This window comes from Hyaena hyaena, unplaced genomic scaffold (genome assembly GCF_003009895.1).
Source record: "Hyaena hyaena isolate Hyena2069 unplaced genomic scaffold, ASM300989v1 scaffold_485, whole genome shotgun sequence".
NCBI classification, from domain to species: domain Eukaryota; kingdom Metazoa; phylum Chordata; class Mammalia; order Carnivora; family Hyaenidae; genus Hyaena; species Hyaena hyaena.
In genome coordinates this window covers 211404-235498 of record NW_024081115.1, presented here as the reverse complement: position 1 = coordinate 235498, position 24095 = coordinate 211404, and the positions used below count along the sequence as shown (strand labels likewise).

Genomic DNA, 24095 nt, shown 5'->3' with positions numbered 1-24095 from the left:
ATGGGTGACAAGACACTCAGTACCTAAGAGTAAATCAGCGGTGGTACAAGGTGGGCAGGGCCTATGTGGGGAGGGAGCAGTGCATCAGTTTGCTGGGGCTGCCCTAACAAAATAGCATGGACCAGGTGGCTTAAACAATGGTAACTGATTCTCACAACTCCAAGATCAAGGTGTCCGCAGGCTGGTTTCTCCTGAGGTCTCTCTCCTTGGCTTGTGGATGGCCACCATCCATGGCCTTTCCTCTGTGCATGGGCACCCCCAAGCATCTCTGTCTTCTTATAAGGACCAGTCATCCTGGATTAGGGCCTGACCCTTATGACCTCATCTAACCTTAATTAGTTCTTTATTGTTTTAAATATTTTTTAAACATTTTAATGTTTTATTATTTTTAAGAGAGACAGAGTGTGAGCCAGGGAATGGCAGAGAGAGAGGCAGACACAGAATCCGAAGCTGCTCCAGGCTCTGACCTGTCAACACAGAGCCCAACACGAGGCTCAAACTCACAAACCATGAGATCATCACCTGAGCCGAAGTCTGATGCTTAACTGACTGAGTCACCTTGGTGCCCCTTAATTATTATTTTAATGGCCCAAATACAGTCACATTACAGGGTTTGGACCTCAACATATGAATATAGATGGGGATGGGACATAGTTCAGTCTATAACAGGGACACAGACATGGTTGCACTCAGAATGCTATATTCACCAGCAGACACATCTTCTATGGAGCCATGGCTGCGGAGTCCCAAGGGACTCTGAAGGAACCCCTGGACTAGAAGAATCTGAACTCTAGGAGGAATTTCATTTAATACTCTTACAAGGCATTTCTTCTTTTTTTTTTTTTTATAAGGAAGCATAGCTGATTTTTTACACACTCTGGGAGGTAACAAGCCCCAGCAGAAGATGTTCATTCATCTTCACAGTAGTAAGAGTTGGCCCATACTGCACGGGTTCTTACAAATTAGTGTGGGACACACATTCTGTATCACAGAAAATTCTGTGCACCATCGACCCTATGACCTCAATGTGCCAGGTAAACATTATACCATTCCCATGTTTTCACCAATGTTCCTCTGTCTTTCTGTTTTCTTCTTTGCTTTACTGTCACTATTTTTTTTTTCAGTTTATTTATTTTGAGAGAGAGAGAGGATCAAAAGCAGGTTCCCCACTGTCAGTGCAGAGCCTGATGCAGGACTAGAACTCACGAACCGTGAGATCATGACCTGAACCAGAGCCAAGAGTCAGACACTTAAATGTCTGAGCCACCCAGGTGCCCCTTATTTTGCTTTTCTTACATTTATATTTTTCTTTACATTTATATTTTGTGAAGGAATCTGAAGTTTATACTGTGTGACAGATAAGAGAATGACTGAGGAGAGCCATAAACAACTACATCATAGAATGATTTAAAGGAGAGAATGCCTTTTAAGTTAGGGCATAACCATGTTCAATACCGACATAATTTTAGGGAGATCTGGTATTGCTCTAGTATAAACAAGGTTTAACTGGGAGGCTCAGGGATGAGCCCTTATTTGTCTTATTGAAATCAGTGATAGTTTTTGACCTATGGAAATTTGCCCTATGAGTGTGCTTTAAGTAATATATCCTCATAAGGCTGGTAAGAGAGCACAGAGCAAATAAAAAGTTCATTTTGCTAGGAGCTGGTATTTGAGACTAAGATTCTGATTTTTTTTTAATTGGGGCACTGGGTTAGCTCATGTGTCAACCACAAGATTTCCTTTAGCCTCTCCAGAGACCTAGAGAAAAAGCCATTGGTTAGTAGTCTTCCTAACTTCTTTCCTCTAGGCTAATAACCAGACCTCAGCCTTTGAGATTTTGCATTCTACTAGCACCAAAAAGCAAGAGATAAGCCCAATCCAAAAGCTTACCTAGGACAGAGTCTTTTCTCCCTGAGGTCTGGAGAAGCTGTAGACATTCAATGAAGGGCTCCTCACTCCCTGAAGTGGCCTCAGACTGACCCAAAGGATGGAGGGCAGGGGAAACACTGAGGGGGAAAGAACATGGCCGCCATTCCCACTACCTCATCATAATTGCAGACTGGGAGAAGAGATTCCAACGAGATATGCCTCCCCAAAAGGGCTGGTGCACCATTAGAATTCCTGTTCAGAAATCTTTTGAAGAGAATTCTCTTGTGTAGACATTACGCTGGAATGTGGACAGGGAGACCTCTCCCTGAGACAGGATTCCAGAGAAGGAAGCAACGAGAGGGACCAAGGTAACATGTAGGACACAAAGTGATCAAATATGAGGGAGTTGAAGAAGATGGAGAAATACAGAGAACAAATTGGGACTGTGGGAAATACAAAGCCATTCATTTTGCCCAGAGAACTCCCTGGTAAACATGAGGCACCATGCTCATTAAGATACAGGCCATTACTATTCCTTATACCCATAATTTCTCTGCTGTAGAAGTATAGACTCTTCATGATTACTTGTGCTGGAGATACCACCCCTCTTTACCTTATCAGGAACTTCATTTCAGTTAATACTGTCTCTCAGACTTTTACCATCAATTTCTCCCTCTCTGCTAGGTCATTCCCCAAAGCTCTATGGACATGCTCATGAATCTCTTCTTTCTTCTTTAAGAATCTCAAGTGCACAGAAGTGGAAGGTGGATTAATTACAAACTGTTGTTCTTGACACACTCTTATTGTGACCTCCTTTGCTTCTTTAGTTGTACTTTTTAAAATACTGTAACAAGTGGGGACCCTGAGTGGCTCAGTCAGTCAGGCATCTGAGTTTAGCTCAGGTCGTGATCTCATAGTTCATGGGTTTGAGCCCCATTTCAGGCTCTGTGCTGACAGCTCAGAGCCTGGAGCCTACTTCAGATTCTGTGTCTCCCTCTCTCTCTGACCCTTCCCAGCTTACACTCTATGTGCCTCTCACTCAAAAATAAATAAACATTAAAGAAATACTATAATAAGCCTCTGCTGACCTGCCACCCAATGGAAAAACTAGAGCCTTAAAAATAGACTACATCTAGCCATATTATGCTGATGCTCCCACTGCCCTGCTTCCCTCCACCTGAGGTAACCATCATCACCTGAAATCCTAAAATCAGTATTCTCTTACTTTCTTTATATGTACTTTTAAAATAGACTTTGAAAGTTTTGGTTGCTTAAAACTTTTACCAAAATGGATGTAACATGCTATATTAGTCTTGTATTCATTTCCTATTGCTTTTGTAACAAAAAGCAACAAGTTTAGTGGCTTAAAACAAAACCAATTTATTAGCCTGTATTTCTGAAGACCAGAAGTCCAAAGTGGATTTTAACTGGGTTACAAAGTGTCTGTCCACAGGGCTTGTGTTCATTCTGGGGACTCTGAACTCTGGGGGAGCATCTGTTCCCTGCCTTTTCTAGCTCCTAGAGGCTTCCTACCTTCCCTGACTCCTGGCTCTTCACTCCTTCCTCAAAGCCAGGATCTTCAAATCTCTTCACTCTTTCTCTCTTTCCTGTCCAACCCCAACTTCTGCCTCTATCTTCAAAAGACCTTCAAGTGATTACACTGGAGCCACTCAGATAACCAGGAGAATCCTCAATCTCAAGATTCTTACCTTAATAACTTCTGCAAAATCCCTTTTTTCAGGCAAGGCAATCTATTGATGGCTTTGAAGGAGTAGGACACAGATGTCTTTGCGGGGCACTGTCTTTGCCTGCCATAGTTCTCTTTGAGGACTTACTTCTTTCCTTGAAATATTCCTATTGTCATTTATGGCTACAGTTTCCCAGTTAATCCATCTACTCTCCTGCAAGTGTGCACCTGATGGTTCCGTGGCTTTGGCTACTGTGAGCAGTGTTCCTATGAACGTTCTTGTTCATGTCACTAGCTGTCACTGGGGTAACTGGAATAGAATTTCTGTGCTGTGGGTATGTAAATACTCAAATTTCAGAGATGCTGTCAACCTGTTTTTTTCAGTGAAGGCACCAATGTGCACTGAGAAGAGCAATGTGAAAGAGCTCCTATGGAGAGCCAACACTTGGTACTGCATGCCATCTAAAAAATGTTTGCCAATACAATGGATATAAAATAGCATCAAATTATGGGGTTGAAGTTCCCTAATCATTCACAATAACAAACATTTCTTCAAATGTTGACTGTCCATCTGAATTTCCTCTATGAGATGTCATTCATGCCTTTTCATCCATTTTAACACACTGATTTCAGTTCTTTAGGCTCTCTTGATACTAATATTTTTTCAGTTGTTTACGTTGCATTTGGCTTCCCCTACCCCACTAAGTTGTTTTTCCATTTAATTTTTTTTATTGTTCTTTTAATGAGTTCTTAAATTTGTACAGATTTACCAGTCTTTTATTTTTTGTTTATATTTGTTTGTTCTACTCTAAAAGAAAGGTTTCCTACCCCAAAGTCTAGAAGATTTTTCTATATTTCCTATCAGGAGCTGCAAAGTTTTCCTTTTGATACTTAAGACCTCAGTCCATTTGGGGCTGGCAGTCATATATATGGTGTGAGGAAATGAACCAATCTCATCTTTTCCATCCAGATTCCATTTGTCACAATCTTTCTTTCCCCACCATGTGACATTCCACACATCACATTAGAAGGTTTTAAACAAAGGGGCACCTGGGTGGCTTGGTCAGTTGAGAGACTTAAGTTCAGGTCATAATCTAGTGATCTGTGAGTTGGAGCCCCACACTGGGCTCTGTGCTTATGGCTCAGAGCCTGAAGCCTGCTTCAGATTCTGTGTCTCCTTCTCTCTCTAATCCTCCCCCACTCATGCTCTGTCTCTCTGTCTCAAAAATAAATAAATGTCAGAATAAAATAAAATACAGTGTGCTGGTGCTCTTCTGTCATCTCTATTATACCCTATTGATTAACGTGCCTATTCCTGCACTAATACTACTCTGTCTTAATGATTATAGCTTTGCAATAAATCTGCATTTATTTTATCCATTAAAATAAATATAGTAGGACATATACCCTATCCTTGCGCTTCTTTACCATAAGTGATGTAGATGTTTACTCTTCTATATATATTTGGGAAACATCATGTCAAGCCCTATGAAAAATTTGTTGAGACTCTGATGAATGAAGCATGATCTCTGGATTGAATCTGTACATCAATTTTGTAAGAATTAATACCGTAAGGCTGTTGTCTTGTCCGTGAACACAATACAGCTCTCATTTATTAATAAATACCTTTTTAAAACTCTTATTGAGGTATGATTGACATATCAAAGGCTGTACATACTTAATGTACACAACTTGATGAGTTTAGAGAGAAGTATACATCTATGAAATCATCCCAATCTATGCCATAGACATATCAATTCTCTCCAAAAGCTTCCTCTTGTTCTCTTATTTTTATAATCATCATCATCACTAATGTGTGTGTGTGTGTGTGTGCACGTGTGCGCATGTGCACATGTGTGTGTGGTGTGAGATAAGAACACTTAACATAAAATCTACCTTCTTTTCAAAATTTTAAGCATATAATTCAGGCCTTATAGTTAACTAAAGGTAGAAGCTTCCAGGACTTCCTCATCTTGTACAAGCGAAGTCTCTATCCTTTGACTAATACTTCTGCACTTCTCCCTTTCCCCAGCCCCTGGCAGCCACCATTCCACTCTCTGCTTCTATGAATCTGAGTATTTTAGATTCATCATGTAAATGGTATCATGTAGTACTTAGGATCTGTCCATCTGTATCTGGCTTCTTTCACTTAGTATAATGTCCTCCATTATATCCATGTTGTCACAAATGGCAGAATTTACATCTTTTTTTAGGCTAAATAATACTCCATTGTATGTACATTTCACATTTTCCTTATTCATTCATCTGTCAACAGACACTTAGGTTGTTTCCTTACCTTGGCTATTATGAATAATCTTTTAATGAATGTGGGAGTGCAGAGATCTCTTTGAGATCCTAATTTCAATTCCTTTGCATAAATACCCAGAAGGGGGATTGCCAGATTACACAGTAGTTCCATTTTTAATTTTCTGAAGAACCTCCATTCAGTTTTCTATAGTGACTGAACCAGTTGACATTCTCACCAACAGTGCATCACGGTTTCCTTTTCTCCACACCTTCACCAACATTTGCTATCTTTAGTTTTTTGATCTTAGGTATGAAGTAATATCTCACTGTGGTTTTGATGAGCATTCCCCTGGTGATTAGTGATGTTGAGCACCCTTTCATATAACTGTGGGTCATCTGTATGCCGTCTTTGGAGAAATATCTATTATGTTCCTTTGTCCATTTTTGAAATGGGTCATTTGTTGTTTTTGCCAATGAGTTATAGGTACTCCTTATAAATTTTAAAAATTACCCTTTATCAGATTACAGCTTGAAAATGTTTTTCCCATTGTGTAAGTTGCCTTTTAATTGTTGATCGCATCCTTTCTTGTGCAAAAGGTTTTTATTTAATTTGATGTAATTCCATTTGTCCATTTTTCTTTTCTTTTCTTTTTTTCTTTTTTACTGCTTTTGGGGTCATATCCAAAAAATCATTGCCAAGGCCACTGCCAAATAGCTATTCCCATATGTTCCTTCTTGTAATTTTATTATTTCAGAGCCTAGAGTTAAGTCTTTTGTCTATTTTGGGTTGATTTTTGTGTGTGGTCCAGTATCTTTCTGTGTATAGTCACAAAACATTTGATGTATGGTCCAAAATTGGATAAAGGATCCAATTTTATTTTTTATATGTGAATATCCAGTTTCCCCAGCACTTGTTATTGAAGATGCTAGCCTTTTTCCATTATGTAGTCTTGGTATCCTTGTCAAAGATCAGCTGACTATTTATGATAAATCTTCATAAAGCTAATCTCTCAATAAAGTTCAATGATTTTCTCTGTAAAGATATTATACACCTTCTAATAGAGTGAAAATTCGTTACTCAAAATACCTGATGTTACTGTAAATGTATCTTCTTTTTAATTCAGTTTCACATTTGCATCTAGCATGGAAATGCAATCTTGCTAAATGCTTCCTATTAATGTCTATAGGTTCTTTGCAGTTTTCTCCACAAATAATTACATTATCTGCAAATAATTATAGATTTCTTGTTCCCTTTATTCTCATCATTTCCAATTTCATTTCACATCATATCACAAGTTTGAAAACCATTTACAACAAGAGACTTCTTAGTGCAGGAATGTACCATGGCTGCTAAAGTACCAAAAATTTTGTAAGTGCTGTAGATCTAAATTCGTCTTACATCTACCTGTCTTTATATCTGTGTCATGCTTGATTTGGCATGTTTTACCATTATCCTAATTCCTCCTCATTGGTACAGAGACAGTGAGCTTAGACACATATGTAGTGGTTATTAAGGCAATCAAAAGAACTATGTGGTAAGATAAATGAAAAAATATGTATTAATAATATGTAAGTAATATAAATTATAAGTATAAATAAAAATATGAAATAAATATATTTATTATATATATTTATAAAATATATAAATAAAAATATAAAACAAATATATATTCATAATATATAAATAATAGAAGTACATATATTTCAAATCTCTACTAGCCCTGTTCTTGTCTCCCCCTTAACATGGTAAGAATTGCCTCCACTAGGCTCTTGAGGAAATATATCAAGAGAAAGTATATACACTCCATACAAAAATGATTAATTAACAAAAAAGCTTGAGTCCCAGATTTGGTATGGGATAATCATCTCTGGCTTTATGAAGATAGACTGTATGGGTCAGAACTCTTTTCAGGTTCTTGCAAAGGGGCAGGTCTCTAGCCACCAAAACTCTGTGGGTAAGAGTGTGAGTGTCAACATGCACACTACACACAATATGGTTTGTTATACAAATGGCTCCTGATTAGTTAAGAGCACAGGGACTGGGAGAGTTACATATACATCTAATGACTCCCAATGAAGAGGAACACGTGGCGATGCCCTGCACATGCTAGAGTTCCCCTCCTCTATCCCTCTGCGCAGACTGGACCCAAGGACGGCCTCCGTAGTGCCTTAGCAACAACAACATATTCCTGTGCTAAAAAATCTGTTGAGCTAAACAAATCATTTTTCAAACATGCCCTTTTGAGCCCTAGTTGTCTCAAGAGCGATCTCTCAGTGGTGATGGGTCAGTTAAGGAGCCCATCTCAGGGCCCCCCAGTACAGGGACACCCAGAGCAAGACATCGAATTTCCTAGTTAATAGAGAGAGAAATGGAAAATTCCAATCCAAAAAGCATTTTAAAGTTATAGGCATTCATAAACTCCATTTTATGGAAGAAAATTTAGAATTATGACCACTTGGTAACTGTGATGTTAATTGTTAATGATCACAGCTGCATGAAACTTACAACATGCCTTAGAGACCATAAGATACTTCCCCAACACCTCCAATAAAAGCCCAATAATGTGCACCATAAAACTTTCAGATAATCTATTAGAATATTGTATTAACTCTACAGTAGAGGTACCAATATAGGGTTCAAGTAATTTTTTAAATTGTAAAAATGCTGTGGGGTGTAAAGCCAGAAATGTTAATTATATGACTGTATCAGCCAGACTCACTCAGAGTCTATTTCATCACCATGATGGTGACTGGTCTTTGCAACAGTGCTGTGGCATTAATGTTTGTTATGTGCTAAAACAGTATGGATGAGCATTCCACATGATTTATCATTCTAACATCACACATAGATTTATGTGGCATAAATTTAACATAAGAACTCAAACAGGCATTTCCTTCCAATGAAGAAAGCTACAGTATCCAACAATTATTAAATAACAACCAATTAGAAAATAAAATCTCTACCCATTGTACTGGCCAGTAGAGACACATAACACAGAAAAAGTCCCTCTCCCACCTGGCTCCCTCATACATTAACAGTCATAATGACAATCCCAGAGAAAATGAGATGGGTGATGGGTTGGTAGAGTACCAGTTTCGCTACCCAGAGATACAGGTGTGCAAAACAAGAATTAAGTTATAAAAGTATAAAATTCCTATTACTTTTACAAATCTTTGTTTGAGAAATGATGGCCATGGCTGCTCAAAAGCTTATTGAATGATGGGGCACCTGGAGGGATCAGTCAGTTAAACATCTGACTTTGGCTCAGGTCATGATCTCACGGTTAATGAGTTCGAGTCCTGTTTCGGGCTCTGGGCTGACAGCTCGGAGCCTGGAGGCTTCTTCGGATTCTGTGTCTCCCTCTTTCTCTGCCCTTCCCCTGGTCACACACTGTGTGTCTGTCCCTTTTTCAAAAATAAATTAACATTTAAAGAATGCTTTTAAAAAAGTAAAAGCCTGTTGAATAAATGAATATAGAGCTTAATGCAAGGAACATACTGGCTGGCTAACTTTTGAGGATCAGTGACTGGTCTATAGAATACTAAAAATACTGACTGAGGTATATATCTTAAAATCCAAGGCTATATATGCTTAAATGATAGGATATATCCAAAAGCCATTTTGGAAAAAAAAATGTGTCAGCTCATTTTTAAACGAGATATTTATATAGTACTTTGTTAAGTACTGTCTTGCTTACATGTTCTAGAGCAACACCAGCCAAAAGAACTTTCTGTGATGATGTAAGGGCTCTAAGTCTGAGCTGTTCAGGAGAGGCACCATTAGCCACAGTGGGGCACTGAGTACTTGAAATGGAGCAAATACCGCTGGGAAACTCAACTGTAGCTTTATTTCATTTAAATTAACGTGAATTCAAATAACCCCATGTGGCCAGTGGTCAACTTCCTGGGAGGGTGCCTCTCAAGAATTCATTTTTCATTTATTTCCAAAGGGCTTTCACTTCTCCTTCCCAACCTTGCTCAATATCACCTCAAAGCCCTGCATTGTGCTTCCATAGAACATTCTGCATTTCTTCAATTGGGAGCTTCTCCGCTGAACAGAAATTATTCCAGTATTGACTTTCCCTGTATACTAATCTACATAAAAATAGGACAGTGTTTTATTAATCTGTGTCATCTCAGCATCCAACGGAGGGCCTGACATCTGCTAGGTTCTCATTACGCTTTGTGAAATGAATGAACAGAAAGGAGCTATAAGCAGCTGATGAAACAGGGAAGTTCTAAATGAAAATGTAACGTTTGTGGAAAACTATCCTTTTGCCCGCCATTTATCTTCTGATTCGCATGCATAAAAGCCATTTCTGCCTTACTGAAATCTTAGCTAAGTAGGAGAGGTAGTGCTTCTGCTCAAGTAATTTCAAGGGTGTCTGATCAGATAAGCCATATGGCGCCCTGGCAGTTTACAGCTGCAACGCACCTGCTGGCTCACTGTTGAAGGTGGTGGGTGGGTTAGAAAGTGTTAGAACCATCTGCTTCGCTGTGCTGCGAACCCGAAAGCCACACAACCTGCACAACACTCACCATCACCAACATCGAAATCCTTGAAGGCCAGTTCGGAGCCTGAGTCATCAAGAAGGATTTCGCCATTCAGCGTGAACATCATGGTGTGCTCAGTCATGTCCACCATGCATCCTACAACATCTCCCGCTTGCCAAGAGCGTCCATAGTGTTCGTTGCCCTGGTGCCACCGTTGGGCCTAGGGGACAGAAGAGTCACTCGTCACAGAAAAACCCAGGAGAACAGCATCCACCCACCACTACTGGTATGACTCACAGCAGGTCCTTCTAGTAACACAGCAGGAGAAAGGGCTCAGTTCCACCGTGTGCACCAGCAGGCCACGACACCCTAAGTGATGCGGAAGTGTCTGGGAATTCTAAGCCCCTATGATTAACATTGTATGTTATGGAGTCTTGAGGAAAAACCCAAATGCTACACCGTTACTTTGAGGAACGATGACTGTAAAAATCAAACCCAACATACTTTCTATTTAAAACAGTCGAACAAATAAACCTCTATGTCTTTAGAAATTATTTTTTCTTACTAAAATGAATGCTTCCCTGGATTTGGGTTGTTTTTCTCTATTTACACAAAATACAAAGAATTATGAGTAGGTAATAAAGCTGAGAATTTATCACTGAAAATGACATTCTAGTTTTCATCTACTTCAAAATAAAACTCCATTCCTTGGAATCAATGGCATGGATACTTTAACAAAATAGAAATCGTGAAGCATTTCAGGGTACACTAAAACCTATAAAGCTCCAAATCAAACCTAAAATTATTCTGAGGATGTTTACTGAAATCATACACCAAAAGTTAAATAAACGTGTCAACAGTGTTTTGTATATACAGGTAAAATCTCACATTATAAATACAATTCAAACATAGTTTGGATAAATGTGACTTTTGAATCTGTAAGTACATTCCACTGATTTATGTGTTCAAAATTAGTTGTATCAATTATTTTGTCAGATAAATCTTATCATATTCCCCTTAATCATCTCCTTCACTGCAAATTGATATGTCAGGGGGTATAGTCACCAAAGTAAAGCAATGATATTATTATTTTCAAGTATAACACATTCTACTTTTTAAAAATTTATTTCAGAAAGTATTAGGTTTCATAAGTACTAGATTTTTCCATCTGAAACAAAAAACAGGTTCAGGAAATGTGGTGTTTCACAGCAAAGTGAGTCAGTAGTCCTAGAAGATACATTATTAATTTCTAGCCTAGAAAAGCTCATGCCTAGCTCAGTACTCAAATGTCAAATCTCCTCATGATTCCTTATTTACTCTTTCCTTTTTAATTAAAAATAATTTTCCCCTTGATATGAAAGAAATGCAAATTCACAGAAGAAAATCACAGAATACAAATAAAAGACTAAAATATCTATAATTTTATCAATCAAAAATGACTATAATTTTATTGTGGCTAGGCTCATATTTATAATTTTTTTATTTTTAAATAATTTTTGCACATAAAATAATCTTTAAAAGTTTATATAATGTATAAGTAATTAAAAAAAGCACTGACCAGCTTCCATTCACCTTAAGAAAGATTACTAATAATGCTGAAAATGAAAACCTTTTGTGATTATAAACACTGTCTTCAGCATTCTCATGGCTATTAAATGTGTTTACCTGTCATTTATTACTGCCTGAGGATAAATTTCTTCTACAGAATTACTATGTCAAAGTGTATGCATTTTTAATAGTTTCTTTAATGTTTATTTATTTAATTTTAATTTTTTAAATGTTTTTTATTTATATCTGAGAGAGAGACAGCATGAGCAGGGGAGGGTCAGAGAGAGAGGGAGACACAGAATCTGAAGCAGACTCCAGGTTCTGAGCTAGCCGTCAGCATAAGCCCGACGCGGGGCTCAATCCCACGAACCGGGTGATCATGACCTGAGCCGAAGTTGGAGGCTTAACCGACTGAGCCACTCAGGCACCCCTAATGTTTATTTATTTTTGGGAGAGAGCACGAGAGCGAATGTGAGCAGGGGAGGCGCAGAGAGAGGGAGAGAGAGAACCCCATGCAGGCTCCAGTCATCAGCATGGAGCCTGACACAGGGCTGGAGCTCATGAGCAGTGAGATCATGACCTGAGCTGAAATGTACAGTTGGATGCTTATTCCACTGAGCCTCCCAGGTGCTCCAAAGTATATTTATTTTTAATTAGCATATGCATTTTAACACTTCTGATAGACAAGGATGATTTTTTTTTTTGGTAGCAATGTTTTACTTCTTGAATTTCACTATGGGGGGAAATGTTTTGAGATCACAAGGAGAAAATTTTCCTGGAAACTATTTCTCCTTAGTGTTCCAGAAAGTCCTGACTTTACTGCACTACCCAAAGGAATGGCAGCAGAAATCTCACACACACACATGCACACACATACACACACACACACACAGTATGTAGATGCCAGGGACACAGTGGCCTACAGAACCCGAAGCCCACAAACTTTGGGGTCTGGTGCTCAGCAGTCTGCTCACCTTGAAGCCATCGAAGGCAAAGGCACGTTCGTCCGAGCCCAGCTCTTGATCCGGTTGACAACCTGGCCTGCTCCATCCAACTCTCATGTCTCCAGCAGTGACAGCCTCGAATTCAAAATACCACCTTCCTGCCTTGACTGCATAGGTTTTCTCAGCACGGAAGATTCGGAACCTCTCCCCGGTGCCGCTACACACTTCAGCTCGGGCAGCTGTGAATGTAAAGAGATTCTGGTGACCACTGGATGGGACATTGCAAGAGGAGAGAGGACATTACACAGTGTCAGTAATTAAATGTACAGTGATGGTGGCAATGATACCATCTCTCTTTCTTACCCTGGTTCACATTGTATGAAGTGTTTTGATGCCTATGATCAGCCACTATCACATGGAACCAGCTTCAGGAAGGGGAAATATAGGGACTTCCAACGGAGACATGGGTTGTCAAACCTCAGTTACAGTGCAAGGTGTGTGATGCTTCCTCCCTCAGCCCCTGTTCAGGAGGGAACTTATCTTTCTGCAGGAAAAACACCTACCAGCCTCTTGGTTGTTTGGCAGCAGAATCTGAGATGAACTTGATGGCATGGCCGGAAAAAAGCCAATAAGAAGAGATCTGAACTGCTCTGCACAAGAAATGAGTAGATGTTTGTGGATGAGAGAGAAGGAGGAGGGAGCTGCCAGGAGGTGAGGAAGACAGAGAAAGCCACAAGGTAAAGAGATTAATAGAGAAGCGTAATCGTTGACAAATTTCCCAGACAGGATGGCTAAGGGCAAAACTCTTCCAATATCTCACATCTTCATCATAATGTGCTACACATACATATGTTGTGTTTAAGTTCTAAGGGGAAAACAAAAATGTCAATTCCAACATCAGGGTCAGTGTGGTGAAAATATACATACACACATATATATTTTATATATATATATGTACACACACATATATATGTAAAAACAAGATGCACAGGGATTGAATATGCCAGGAGTACAAAACCTCAGACCGAGGGGAGCTTGGAGACAGCACGGCCATGAGAACAAAAGCCCCTAGGAAATCATGGGGCATGGAGACAAGGGTCTACTGAGCTAATATGTCAAAGTATAAACCATCAGCTCAGCTGAGATCTGGGTTAGACGGAAGAGAACATTTAAGTGACATTGACCAAAGTCACACAAGTGACCAACGGCAGAATTCCGGAGCTGCCTAATGCTACAGTCTATGTTCTTTCCACTCTGCCTCCAGTAGCTGGCACACAGCTATTAAGTACTGGTTAAATATCTGTTCTCCTTTTGTCTTTAATGTGTATTTCTTTATTTTGGAGAGCGAGCGAGCAAGGGAGGGGTACAGAGAGAGAGGGAGACAGAATCTGAAGCAGGCTCCAGGCTCTGAGCTGTCAGCACTGAGCCCTATACGGGGCTCGAACCCACATACTGCGAGACCATGATCTGAGCTGAAGTCAGATGCTTAATGTACTGAGCCACCCAGGTACTCCTCATCTGTTTCCCTCTTAAGGGTTTAGAAAGACATCATAAGTAACGGAAGTTCAATATCAGCTTAACCACAGATTTGATAAGAACAAACAACAACCATAAACATGATCCAAATAAGCTTTAAACACACAGCTAGATCATCTACTGATGATGAGACTGGCATGAAGAGACAATGGACTAAGATGTTTCCATTGATTGCGGGACATATAGGTGAACTGTATCTATTGACAGATCTTTCAAAAGCTGGGTTAAGTTTCTGAATGAGCAACGCTTTGTTTCATCTTTTCCCCACATACACACCCATGCACACACCTAACAACCTTGTCATCTCCAAGCGACGGTCATGTCTCCAGCAGCGAGAGCCTCAAATTCAAAATGCCATCTTACATGAGTGCTCACGCATGCATGCTCACATGTGCACCCACACACATGCACACACACATCATGTACTACATTCAAATATCTTACTGAAAAATAAATGCATTAATAGAGTTTAAAAATAAGACATTTACAATAACACATGGAGGATACGTACAAAATCCTCCGAAGAGGAGAATGTCTGCTTCTATTGCATTCAGGTCGGGGGTGGACAGGAGCTTGAATGATACAGAGCCATCTCTATGGTGAAGGACAAAAACCTCTCATGTCTGTTACTTATTAACAATGGTTTTTGAAAGATAGGACAGTAAGATGCTACTTAAGGGGAAAAAATCATCAGATTTTATGATAGTTGGAGGCAGTTACTGCTATGAAGCAAGTAGTTCTAGGGGAACCTGTCTGGCTCATTCGGTAAAGCACACAGCTCATGATCTCCAGATTATGAGTTCAACCCCCCAAATTGGGTGTGGAGCCTACTTAAAAACAAAAACAAAAACAAAAGAAGAAGAAGAGGAGAAGGAGGAGGAGGAGGAAGAGGAGGAAGATGAGGAGGAAGGAGGAGGAGGTGAAGAAGAAGAAGAAAATAGTTATAAATACTGCAGTATTAAAAAGATGGAAGTCAAATTTTCAGACTTAGTATTTCCTGAAGAAACAGCACACAGATCCATGACTTCTTTAAACCATGGTTACAACCTTCCCTGAACTAATCTAAGACACAAAGAATATGAGCCATGCTCCATACAAACTGGAAATTACTTTTCCTGAAAGAAAAAAGCCCTCCTGTACTTATCCTTATTTTTAGTTATGTCAATATTTGCAAATAAAATCATACATTATGTTCTAGTATGCACAGATAAACTCCCAATTTTCTAAGCATAAAATATTTCATTCTTTAGAAAACTAAGCTACAAAACAACTCACAGGTTCTTTTTCCCTTTTTGTATTTCCAGGACATTGGGCCACACTCATATGCACACTGTGTAATCAAGAAATGCAAACAAATTTTACTATCAGCTTAAATCAAATAGGTTGGAAGGCAAATTTGGTATAAAAAATTTAACAGATAATTTCCTTAAAATTCCTTAAAACTACACATTTCTCTTGGTAATAAGACTTACCATGAATCCTTTCCACTAATTTGGGTAATTAAAATAGGGGACAGCATACAGAATATATGTGGCAATAATGGTAATAATACAGAATTTTTTAGCCCCGGCATTTTTCTCCCTGACCTTAGCTGCAGTAGCTTTCATACACTTCCTCGATGAGACTCAATCTGAACTAGAAACACACATGCTTTTCACAGACACCATTATGCAAGGGACATGAAACCTCCATGGATCTCCCTCCAAATGCCTGCATGATTCATAGCTCCTACTCTGTATTTCTCACATTAGGGTAGGGCAGCTTACAAGCATGGTTTAAAGAAGAAACAGTTCAGCATTCTGTTTCTTGATGAAATACTAATACTTAATGAAAATATCCATCTACAGAAGTTTTTTAAAAAACATCCAGGCAATCTACAAGAAATTTCTTTAGCATATTCTGCGGCACCCATCAGCTAGACACAGAGGAGGTGCTCTTTAAGTGCCTGCGAAATTGAATCTAGGAACAAAGACTCTTCCAAGCCCTGGACAAGGGAATCTAAGCAAATACGTAATGGGCAAGCACCAGTCTCAAAGGCATAGAGCATTCCTCCAAATTCTTATGCTTTCCTTGATGTTAAACATCCTGCATTCATAGCAGCTCGGTAGGTAATTCTAGCTCATGTAAGTATGTATAAATGATTTTCTTGTATTGTTATAATGAACATAATGATAATTGACATTAAAATAGGACCAGTTAGCAGATGTATTCCCAATGAATTTTACCAAGAATACTGATCCTCAAAGAAGAAGAAAGTAAGGAATTATGCCTTTAACAAGCTACCTCAAGATAAAGGGTAAGGTCTGATAGAATCCAGTGTTCCCAGTATCCCACAGAGCTTAGCACAGAGAGGCCACACATCAGCAACTGATCAAAGGGAGCCTAAAGCATCCTTACATGCTGTACTCCAAACTATACTTTTAAGAGATACTTACCACTAGAGGGAAGTCAAGGTCTAATTATGTATTGCAAATATCAAATTCCTTTCAAGGCATGCAGGCTAGTCTCTTTAAAGAGATGTACCTAAAATCCTTCAAGTGTTTATATAATAACTTTAGAAATTATTGATATTAACAAGTCATCCTTTTAGCCTCCTGGTTATTATTTCTGATCAAACAATTTAAACCTTGATAAAACCTTGCAATAAGAATAACTTAGTTTTGCAAATGTTTTAAAATGTTACTTAGAAGAATACTCCAAAAATATTACATTCACGTACTGAGTTCATATTCAATCTGGAAATATGTAAACAGTCTGCTGATGAATAGAAATAAATAGTAACCCTGATTTGATTACATAGGGTTAGGGGCACTTGGGTGGCTCAGTTAAGCATCTGACTTCCAATCAGGTCATGATCTCATGGTTCCTGGGATCGAGCCGTGCTTCAGGCTGTGCACTGACATCACGGAGCCCTGTTTGGGATTATTTCCATTGCTCTCTCTGTCCCTACCCCACTCATGCGCTCCCTCTCCCTCTCTCTCTCAAAATAAGTAAATAAATTTTAAAATTTTGCATAGGATTAGATTCAATTTTATTAAAATTTTTATGCCCTTAACTTTTTTTTTTTAATACCGGCAAGGGCAATATAGCCAGTTACGTCTTTAATCCTATGTCCGTGATTACCAGTGTTACTTTGCTTTATTCCATAAAATCTCTCCCATCCATCTTTTAATTTCCATTTTCCCTATCCTTGTTCTGAACATCACAAATTTTCCAAAGCCTCCCAACTGCTCTCTCTATCTCTGAGCACTCTCCCCCTCCAATCTGTTCCTTCCAACTGTTGCCATAGTTACGTTGCTATTGTAAACTGTGATCACACATCAAGCTTTTGCTCTAAAACTTCCAGGGGTTGGAACTCCTTGCCCACATTTATCCACATTTTTTTACCTGGGCTTTTAAGATATTCCATATTTTGTCCTAATCCTTCACTTCTGGTCAATAGTGAATTCTCCCTACTTGTAGCCTATAACTTAGCCTAACTAGACCACCAATCACCCCTGAGCTCTTTCCATGCCTGATTACATCAGACATACTTTCCCTCTGGCAGACGTGCCCCTTTTCACCTACTCCCTACTTGCTGACATTTTGATCCCGCCAACATCTAAATCAAAGGTCATTTTCTCCCTTTTCTGGTTCCTTCCATTAGGAAACAAATCTTACGTATTTTCTATAAAGGTCAGTCAAATCCCTACTATGAAATAGGCGTGCTGTTGGGATACTGGGACATACTAGTGAGCAGGAAACAGGATCTCAGCCTCCACTGGGGAGTACAGGATACTAGCCTCGCTGTTCCTTGCTCATGTAATAATTTCAGTGACACAGTCTTCCTAATCTACAATCAATGGTTCTCTCTAAATTCCTAATGTTCTGAATCCATGCCATCCTCTGATAACCACTTTTTCCTCCTTGTTTTCTCATTTCCCACGCAAACACATTCACTTTTTGAACACCAGCTCCTCTCCTTTATTTTCAACCTCCCACTTTCTGCTGGTCCTTTCCCTTAGCATGTAAACATGTCCAAATGTCTCCCTTTAAAAAAAAATGATATTTTTACTCTTTAATCCTTTCTTCCTCTCTAGCCTCAGCTTTATACTTGTATGCAGAATGGAGTCCTGGTAGCTGTCTAATGTCTCTCCTGCATTTCAAACTCAAAGTGTTGACAATCGAACTTGGAATCTCTCCAGTATCCTGCCTCTGAATCCTGTGTTCCCTGTGAATGTGGATGTACTTGGCATCTACCGACGCAGAAACCATCCCTGAGACCCCCTCTGTCCTTCTGCTGATTCTACCTCTAAATGTCAAACAATTCTGCTCTATTGTCTCTATTCACAGTATTGCCTAAGTTCCATCAATACTCCTCATCATCACTTGTGTAGCCACCAAACTGCTGTCCTCACCTCCACTTTTGTTTTCATTCAACTCATTCTCCCAAGACTCGCTAATATTTTTAAAAGAAAAATCTTTTTTTTCCCAATCTCTGCCTCCCGTACTTCATTTTCTGCCACTTCTCAAACTCTACATTTGGCTATGAAGAGCTGAAATCCCCATGTCGATGTTCCTTTGTGGCTCCAGGCTCTTCTACACACCATTCTCTTGGTCTGGAATTCTTGGGACTTGGTTGATTTCTATGCATCCTTCTAAATATTACCCTTGCTTTGCCTACTTTTAAGTAGGTAAAGTAAGTGGTTTTAAAATATGTCTACAAATATTTTGTCATATTTCCTTTCAGAAAGTGTTGGCTTCATGTGGGCTCTTTAAGTGACTTCCTTCTAACAGAATATGGTAGAAGTAATTGTAATGGGCATTGAGGTCTCCCCCTCATGCTATCTCTTATTCATGCTGCAGGAAGTCAGCTGCTCTGTGAAGGCATTCAAGCATCTTTATGAGGAGGTCTATTGGCAAGGAACTTAGGTCTCTTGTCAACAGCCAGAGAGAAACTGAGTCCTTTGGCCAATAATAAGGCAAATGAACTGTCTTAGAAGCAAATCCGCTAGCCCCACTGAATTCTTCAGGACTGGAGCCCTGACCAACTTGATAGCAATCTCAAGAAAAGACCATGATCCCAACTATCTGACTAACCCACTCACAAATTCCTAAACACAGCGATAATAAATGTTCATTGAATCATTATGTTCTAGGAGGACATTTGTTACACAGGAATAGATAACCAATACACTTTCTCTGTGAAGACTGCTCTGACATCACCAAGGTGAGTTAAACCTTCCGTGCTATGATACTTGAACATTAATACTTACACCATATAACAGTGTTGACAATTTGGTCTATCTTCCTTGCCTACCCTGAGAGCTACCTGTGGGCAAAAACTGTTTTATTCATTTTGAATTCCCAAAACTAGGCACAGTAGATGTTCAGTAACTATGTATTAGAGTCAAGTGGAAATGATGATTTGAAATATGGAAGTAACATGAAACCCAAACATGGATTTTATAAATATGAAGTCCTTCCCTTTTTTTCCTGAAATCACATAAATCATAAGAAAGTAGGTAACTGTAAGATAGCAACACATTGCCTCACAGGGGTGTTAAGAAGATGAAATTATATTATGGTTGTAAATAGTGTAAAAGTATATGTCATAAGGATAATATCTTATGCAGTATCCTTATAAGAATAAAGTTATCCTTAAAAGTGAAAACAACAGACGTAAATGACATAGTCTATGCCCTTGACTGATAATGTCTTTAAAATATAATCATCACTGATTATTCTTCTGGCATATACTGCACATCTCCTTGTACAGGGTAAAATGTACTCCCCTTCTTGGATACTGACCACATATATATTTTTAAACAGTACATTTCTTTTGTTTGTTTGAATGGGTAATGCAAATAGAGTACAAAATTATTAAAAAAATTGGTATGCGGCAAAATGTAAATCTCCCCTCCCACAGCTGTCTGTCAGCTATCTGATTATCTTTCCTGGAAGCAATCACTATTAACCATTGTTTTCTGTGTCTTTCTAGAGTCAGTCTGTGTATATACAAGCATTTACATATATTCTGTTTTATGATGCAAATAGTACTATGTTCTTCACAGAGTTCAGGACTTTGGTATTTTAACTTAATGTGATAGATATATCTGAGATTGTTTCCTATTGGTACTTCATTATATTTAAGAACTTCATAATACTCCATTGTATGAATGTAACATGATATTTTTAACCAGCTCCCATGTGCTGAAGTGTTATCTAAACTGGTGTTTTGTTTTACTTTATGGTATGTGTGTGTGTATGAGGATGTGGTGGGGAACTAAGAGACACTATTCATTTCATTCATATTATTCTGTTGAACTGTGTCTCTACTGCTTTGTTCCTTTCCACTAATCCTTGATCATGAAATGCATTTCCTTACTCCATGTCCACCACGTGTATCACTCCCATGTGTGTGCTGTTTTTCCTAGGACAGGATTTTTTTCTACACTGTAAGGTACTTAGAAATTATATTAATAGTATATCACTGCTCTATTCCATCCTTCGTGGTCACTGCTTCTGAATTGCTACAAGCTATGTTTTAACATATCTATTATTTTTATCTAACAACATTTCCCAGAAATGGGCATATAGGATACTTTCAGCTTTCACAATCCCAAATATTGCTATAATAAACACATTCCTACACACCTGAGTCTAGAACTATACATGAGTGTTTCTATATCCAAGTGTGGCATTTCCTGGGTCATACTCATGGTTTCTACATAATATAATCTTTTCACACAATAAATTTCCCAAACTTATACTTCCAACTGAAATGCACAGGGTTCTTATTGTGTCATATCTATGTCAACACATGGTATCATATAGCTTTCTAATTAATTTGTTGGACATAAAACTAAAAATATTTTTTCATTTCTCTAATGATTTTTCTAATAGTTTTCATTTCTCTAATTATTAGGGAGATCTGAAATATCTTCATGTGTTTTTCATTCAATGAAGTTTCCCTTACTATTTACATATATTGCCTATTTGTCTTTTTTTAATTAAAGGTAAGTGACAAATGCTATTGTATTATTTTCATATTACAACAATGATCTAATATTTGTATATACTGCAAAATGATCACTACAAGTCTAGCTAACATAGTGCTACGTAATTAATAAATTTTTATGTGCCTGATATAGCTAGTTGTTCATTAAAAATTACATTTAGGGGCACCTTCATGGTTAAGTGTCTGACTTTGGCTCAGATCCCTGAGTTCAAGCCCCGTCTCAGTCTCTGTGCTGACAGCTCAGAGCCTGGAGCCTGCTTCAGATTCTGTGTCTCCCTCTCTCTCTGCCCCTTTCCTGCTCACACTCTGTCTCTGCCTCTCTGTCTCTCATAAAATAAATAAACATTAAAAATATTTTTAATTACATTTAATAGGTCACTTCAAAGAGGGCTCATGGGGCTGGGAAGCCATGAGCTCTAACATTGACCAAAAAATAAAGTTGTTCACAGAATGCCACAGTCATTCAACAGTGCCATCTTCCTGAGGAGATGTGATATATAGCCACTCATCACTGTAAGAACTGAATCATAATAATCCATGATTGGTGATGTGGGAAAATAAATACATGTCAGAAAGTTTAACCAAAAAAAAAATACATTTAAGATTGATTCACTTTTTGAAATATTTGTAAAGTCAATAAATCCCTAGGGAGACTGACCATGACAGAAAAAGAGAAATATCAACTGTGAATACCAAAAATGGGAAGAGGTGGCACTACAGACCCTACAAACATTAAACAGACAATAAGGGGGCACTAGAACAATTTTATGCAAATAAATATGGCAATTTAAATGAATTTCATGAAATTTATGAATTTGCTAATTTACTGAATAAATATAACTTACCAAAATGACATAAGAAAAAGAAAATCTAAATATCAGCCTTAGCTCTTAAAGATACTGAATTCATCATCAAATACCTTCCTAAAATATAAAACTGTATCTCCAGATGGTTTAATGACAAATTCTAGAAGACATTTCAGCAAAAAATAATACAAAACTATCTCAAATTCAGAAAACGGGGGGAATATTTCCTAACTTGTATCCAAAGCCAGTGTTACTTCATATCAAAAACTGACAAAGATATGTTGCAAGAAAGGGAAATTATATACCAGTATTGCTTATAAATATAGATAGAAAAATTCTTAACAGAGTAGCAAAGAGAATTCAGGTATATATAAAAATGGATAACATACCTTGACTAAGAGTTATACTAGAAATGCAAACTTGTTTTAACTTTAAAAAATCAATGTTATTCACAGTATTCACAGAATAAAGGAGAAGAAATATCTTCTCAACAAATAGCAAAAGAAAGTATTTGACAAAATTCAACATCCCATTCATGATAAAAGGCTACCAGAAAACTAGGAAGAGAAGAGAATTTCTTCATGGTGATAAAGGACATCTACACCTATAGTTAACATCATACTTCAGGATGAAACAATAAAACTTGTTTCCTTTAAGACTGGGAATAAGGCAAGATAATCTCACCACTTCTATTAAATATTGTAATTCTTTACCAGTTTAGTAAATCAAAAGACAAAATAGCATGATAATTATAAAGGAAAAGTAAAACCTTTCTGGGGGTGGGGGAGATCTCATGGCTATGAAGGTAGAAAATCCTATAAAATTTACACACACAAAAAGAATAAAAGAAGAAAAGAAAAAGAAAAAAAAAGATAAATTCTGCCAGACTATAGGATGTAATATTAATATAATACATATCAACTGTATTTTTCATATTGAACATACTCATCTTTCAACTGTAAGATGAAATGAAAACTAATTTCATTTATAATAGTTTCCAAATATCAGATACCTCTAAAAACAATGGGCAAGACGTCTACTCTGTAAGTAGTGGATAAAACTAGAGAGGACCAAATTAAATGGAAGGATAGGTCTCGTTCATGAATTGATAGACTAAATATTGTTAAAACATCAATTCTCTCCGAATTGACCTAGAAAGCCAACTATAATCCCATCAAAACCAAATTGTCAAGTGGGATCTAAAATTTATAAAGAAATGCAAAGACAAAAGGAGCCTGAAAAACTGCTTAAAGAAGTTACCCTATTTGACTTTAATACTTGCTATAAGGTGGTAATAATAAAGATAGTAGTGTGGTACTAAGTTAAGGATAGACATACAGATGAACAGAACACAATGGTCAGTAGATATTTGAGAAAGGTGACAAAGTAACTTAATGGGAAAGGACAATTTGGTGCAACCAATGGTGCTGAGACAGATGAATATACATCTGGACAAAAATGATCCTTGACCTTAGTCTCCCATCACAAACAAATCAACTCAGATTATAGACCTAAAATGAAAAGGTAAAAATCATAAAACTTCTAGAAGAAAGTACCAGAGAAAATCTGAAAACCAAGATTTCAACCTATTCAAGATTTCAACATACAACCATGAAGGGAAAAAATCATAAATGGACCTCATCAAAATTAAGAATGTTCTGCTCTTTGAAAGATCTCATTAAGAAAATGGAAGCACAACCCACATACTGGGAGGAGTTATTTCCAATATCTACAGAGTCCCTATATGCAGGAAAGTTGTATACATATAAAATATACATTTACAATTACATATACTTACAATCCAATATACAAAGAAGACAAAATAACCCATTTTTTTAAGTGGATACAGACTTAAAAAAACACTTATCCCAATGGCCAATAAGTATAAGAAAAACTTTCAACACTATTATTCACAAGGAAAATGAGAATCAAAACTATTATTAACATCTCATTTTGCATCTATC

At 37.9% G+C, this 24095-nt stretch overlaps 1 protein-coding gene across 1 annotated transcript in view; it reads right to left on the bottom strand.

Annotated features, from left to right (window-relative positions):
- Window positions 1-24095, bottom strand: part of RYR2 (ryanodine receptor 2) — a 468566-nt gene that overhangs the window by 241073 nt on the left and 203398 nt on the right. The window contains exons 26-27 of the mRNA XM_039254352.1: window positions 12820-13028; window positions 10343-10517 (exon numbers count right to left, since the gene is read on the bottom strand). Coding sequence (XP_039110283.1) covers window positions 10343-10517; window positions 12820-13028 — 384 coding nt within the window. The remainder of the gene's footprint in view (window positions 1-10342; window positions 10518-12819; window positions 13029-24095) is intronic.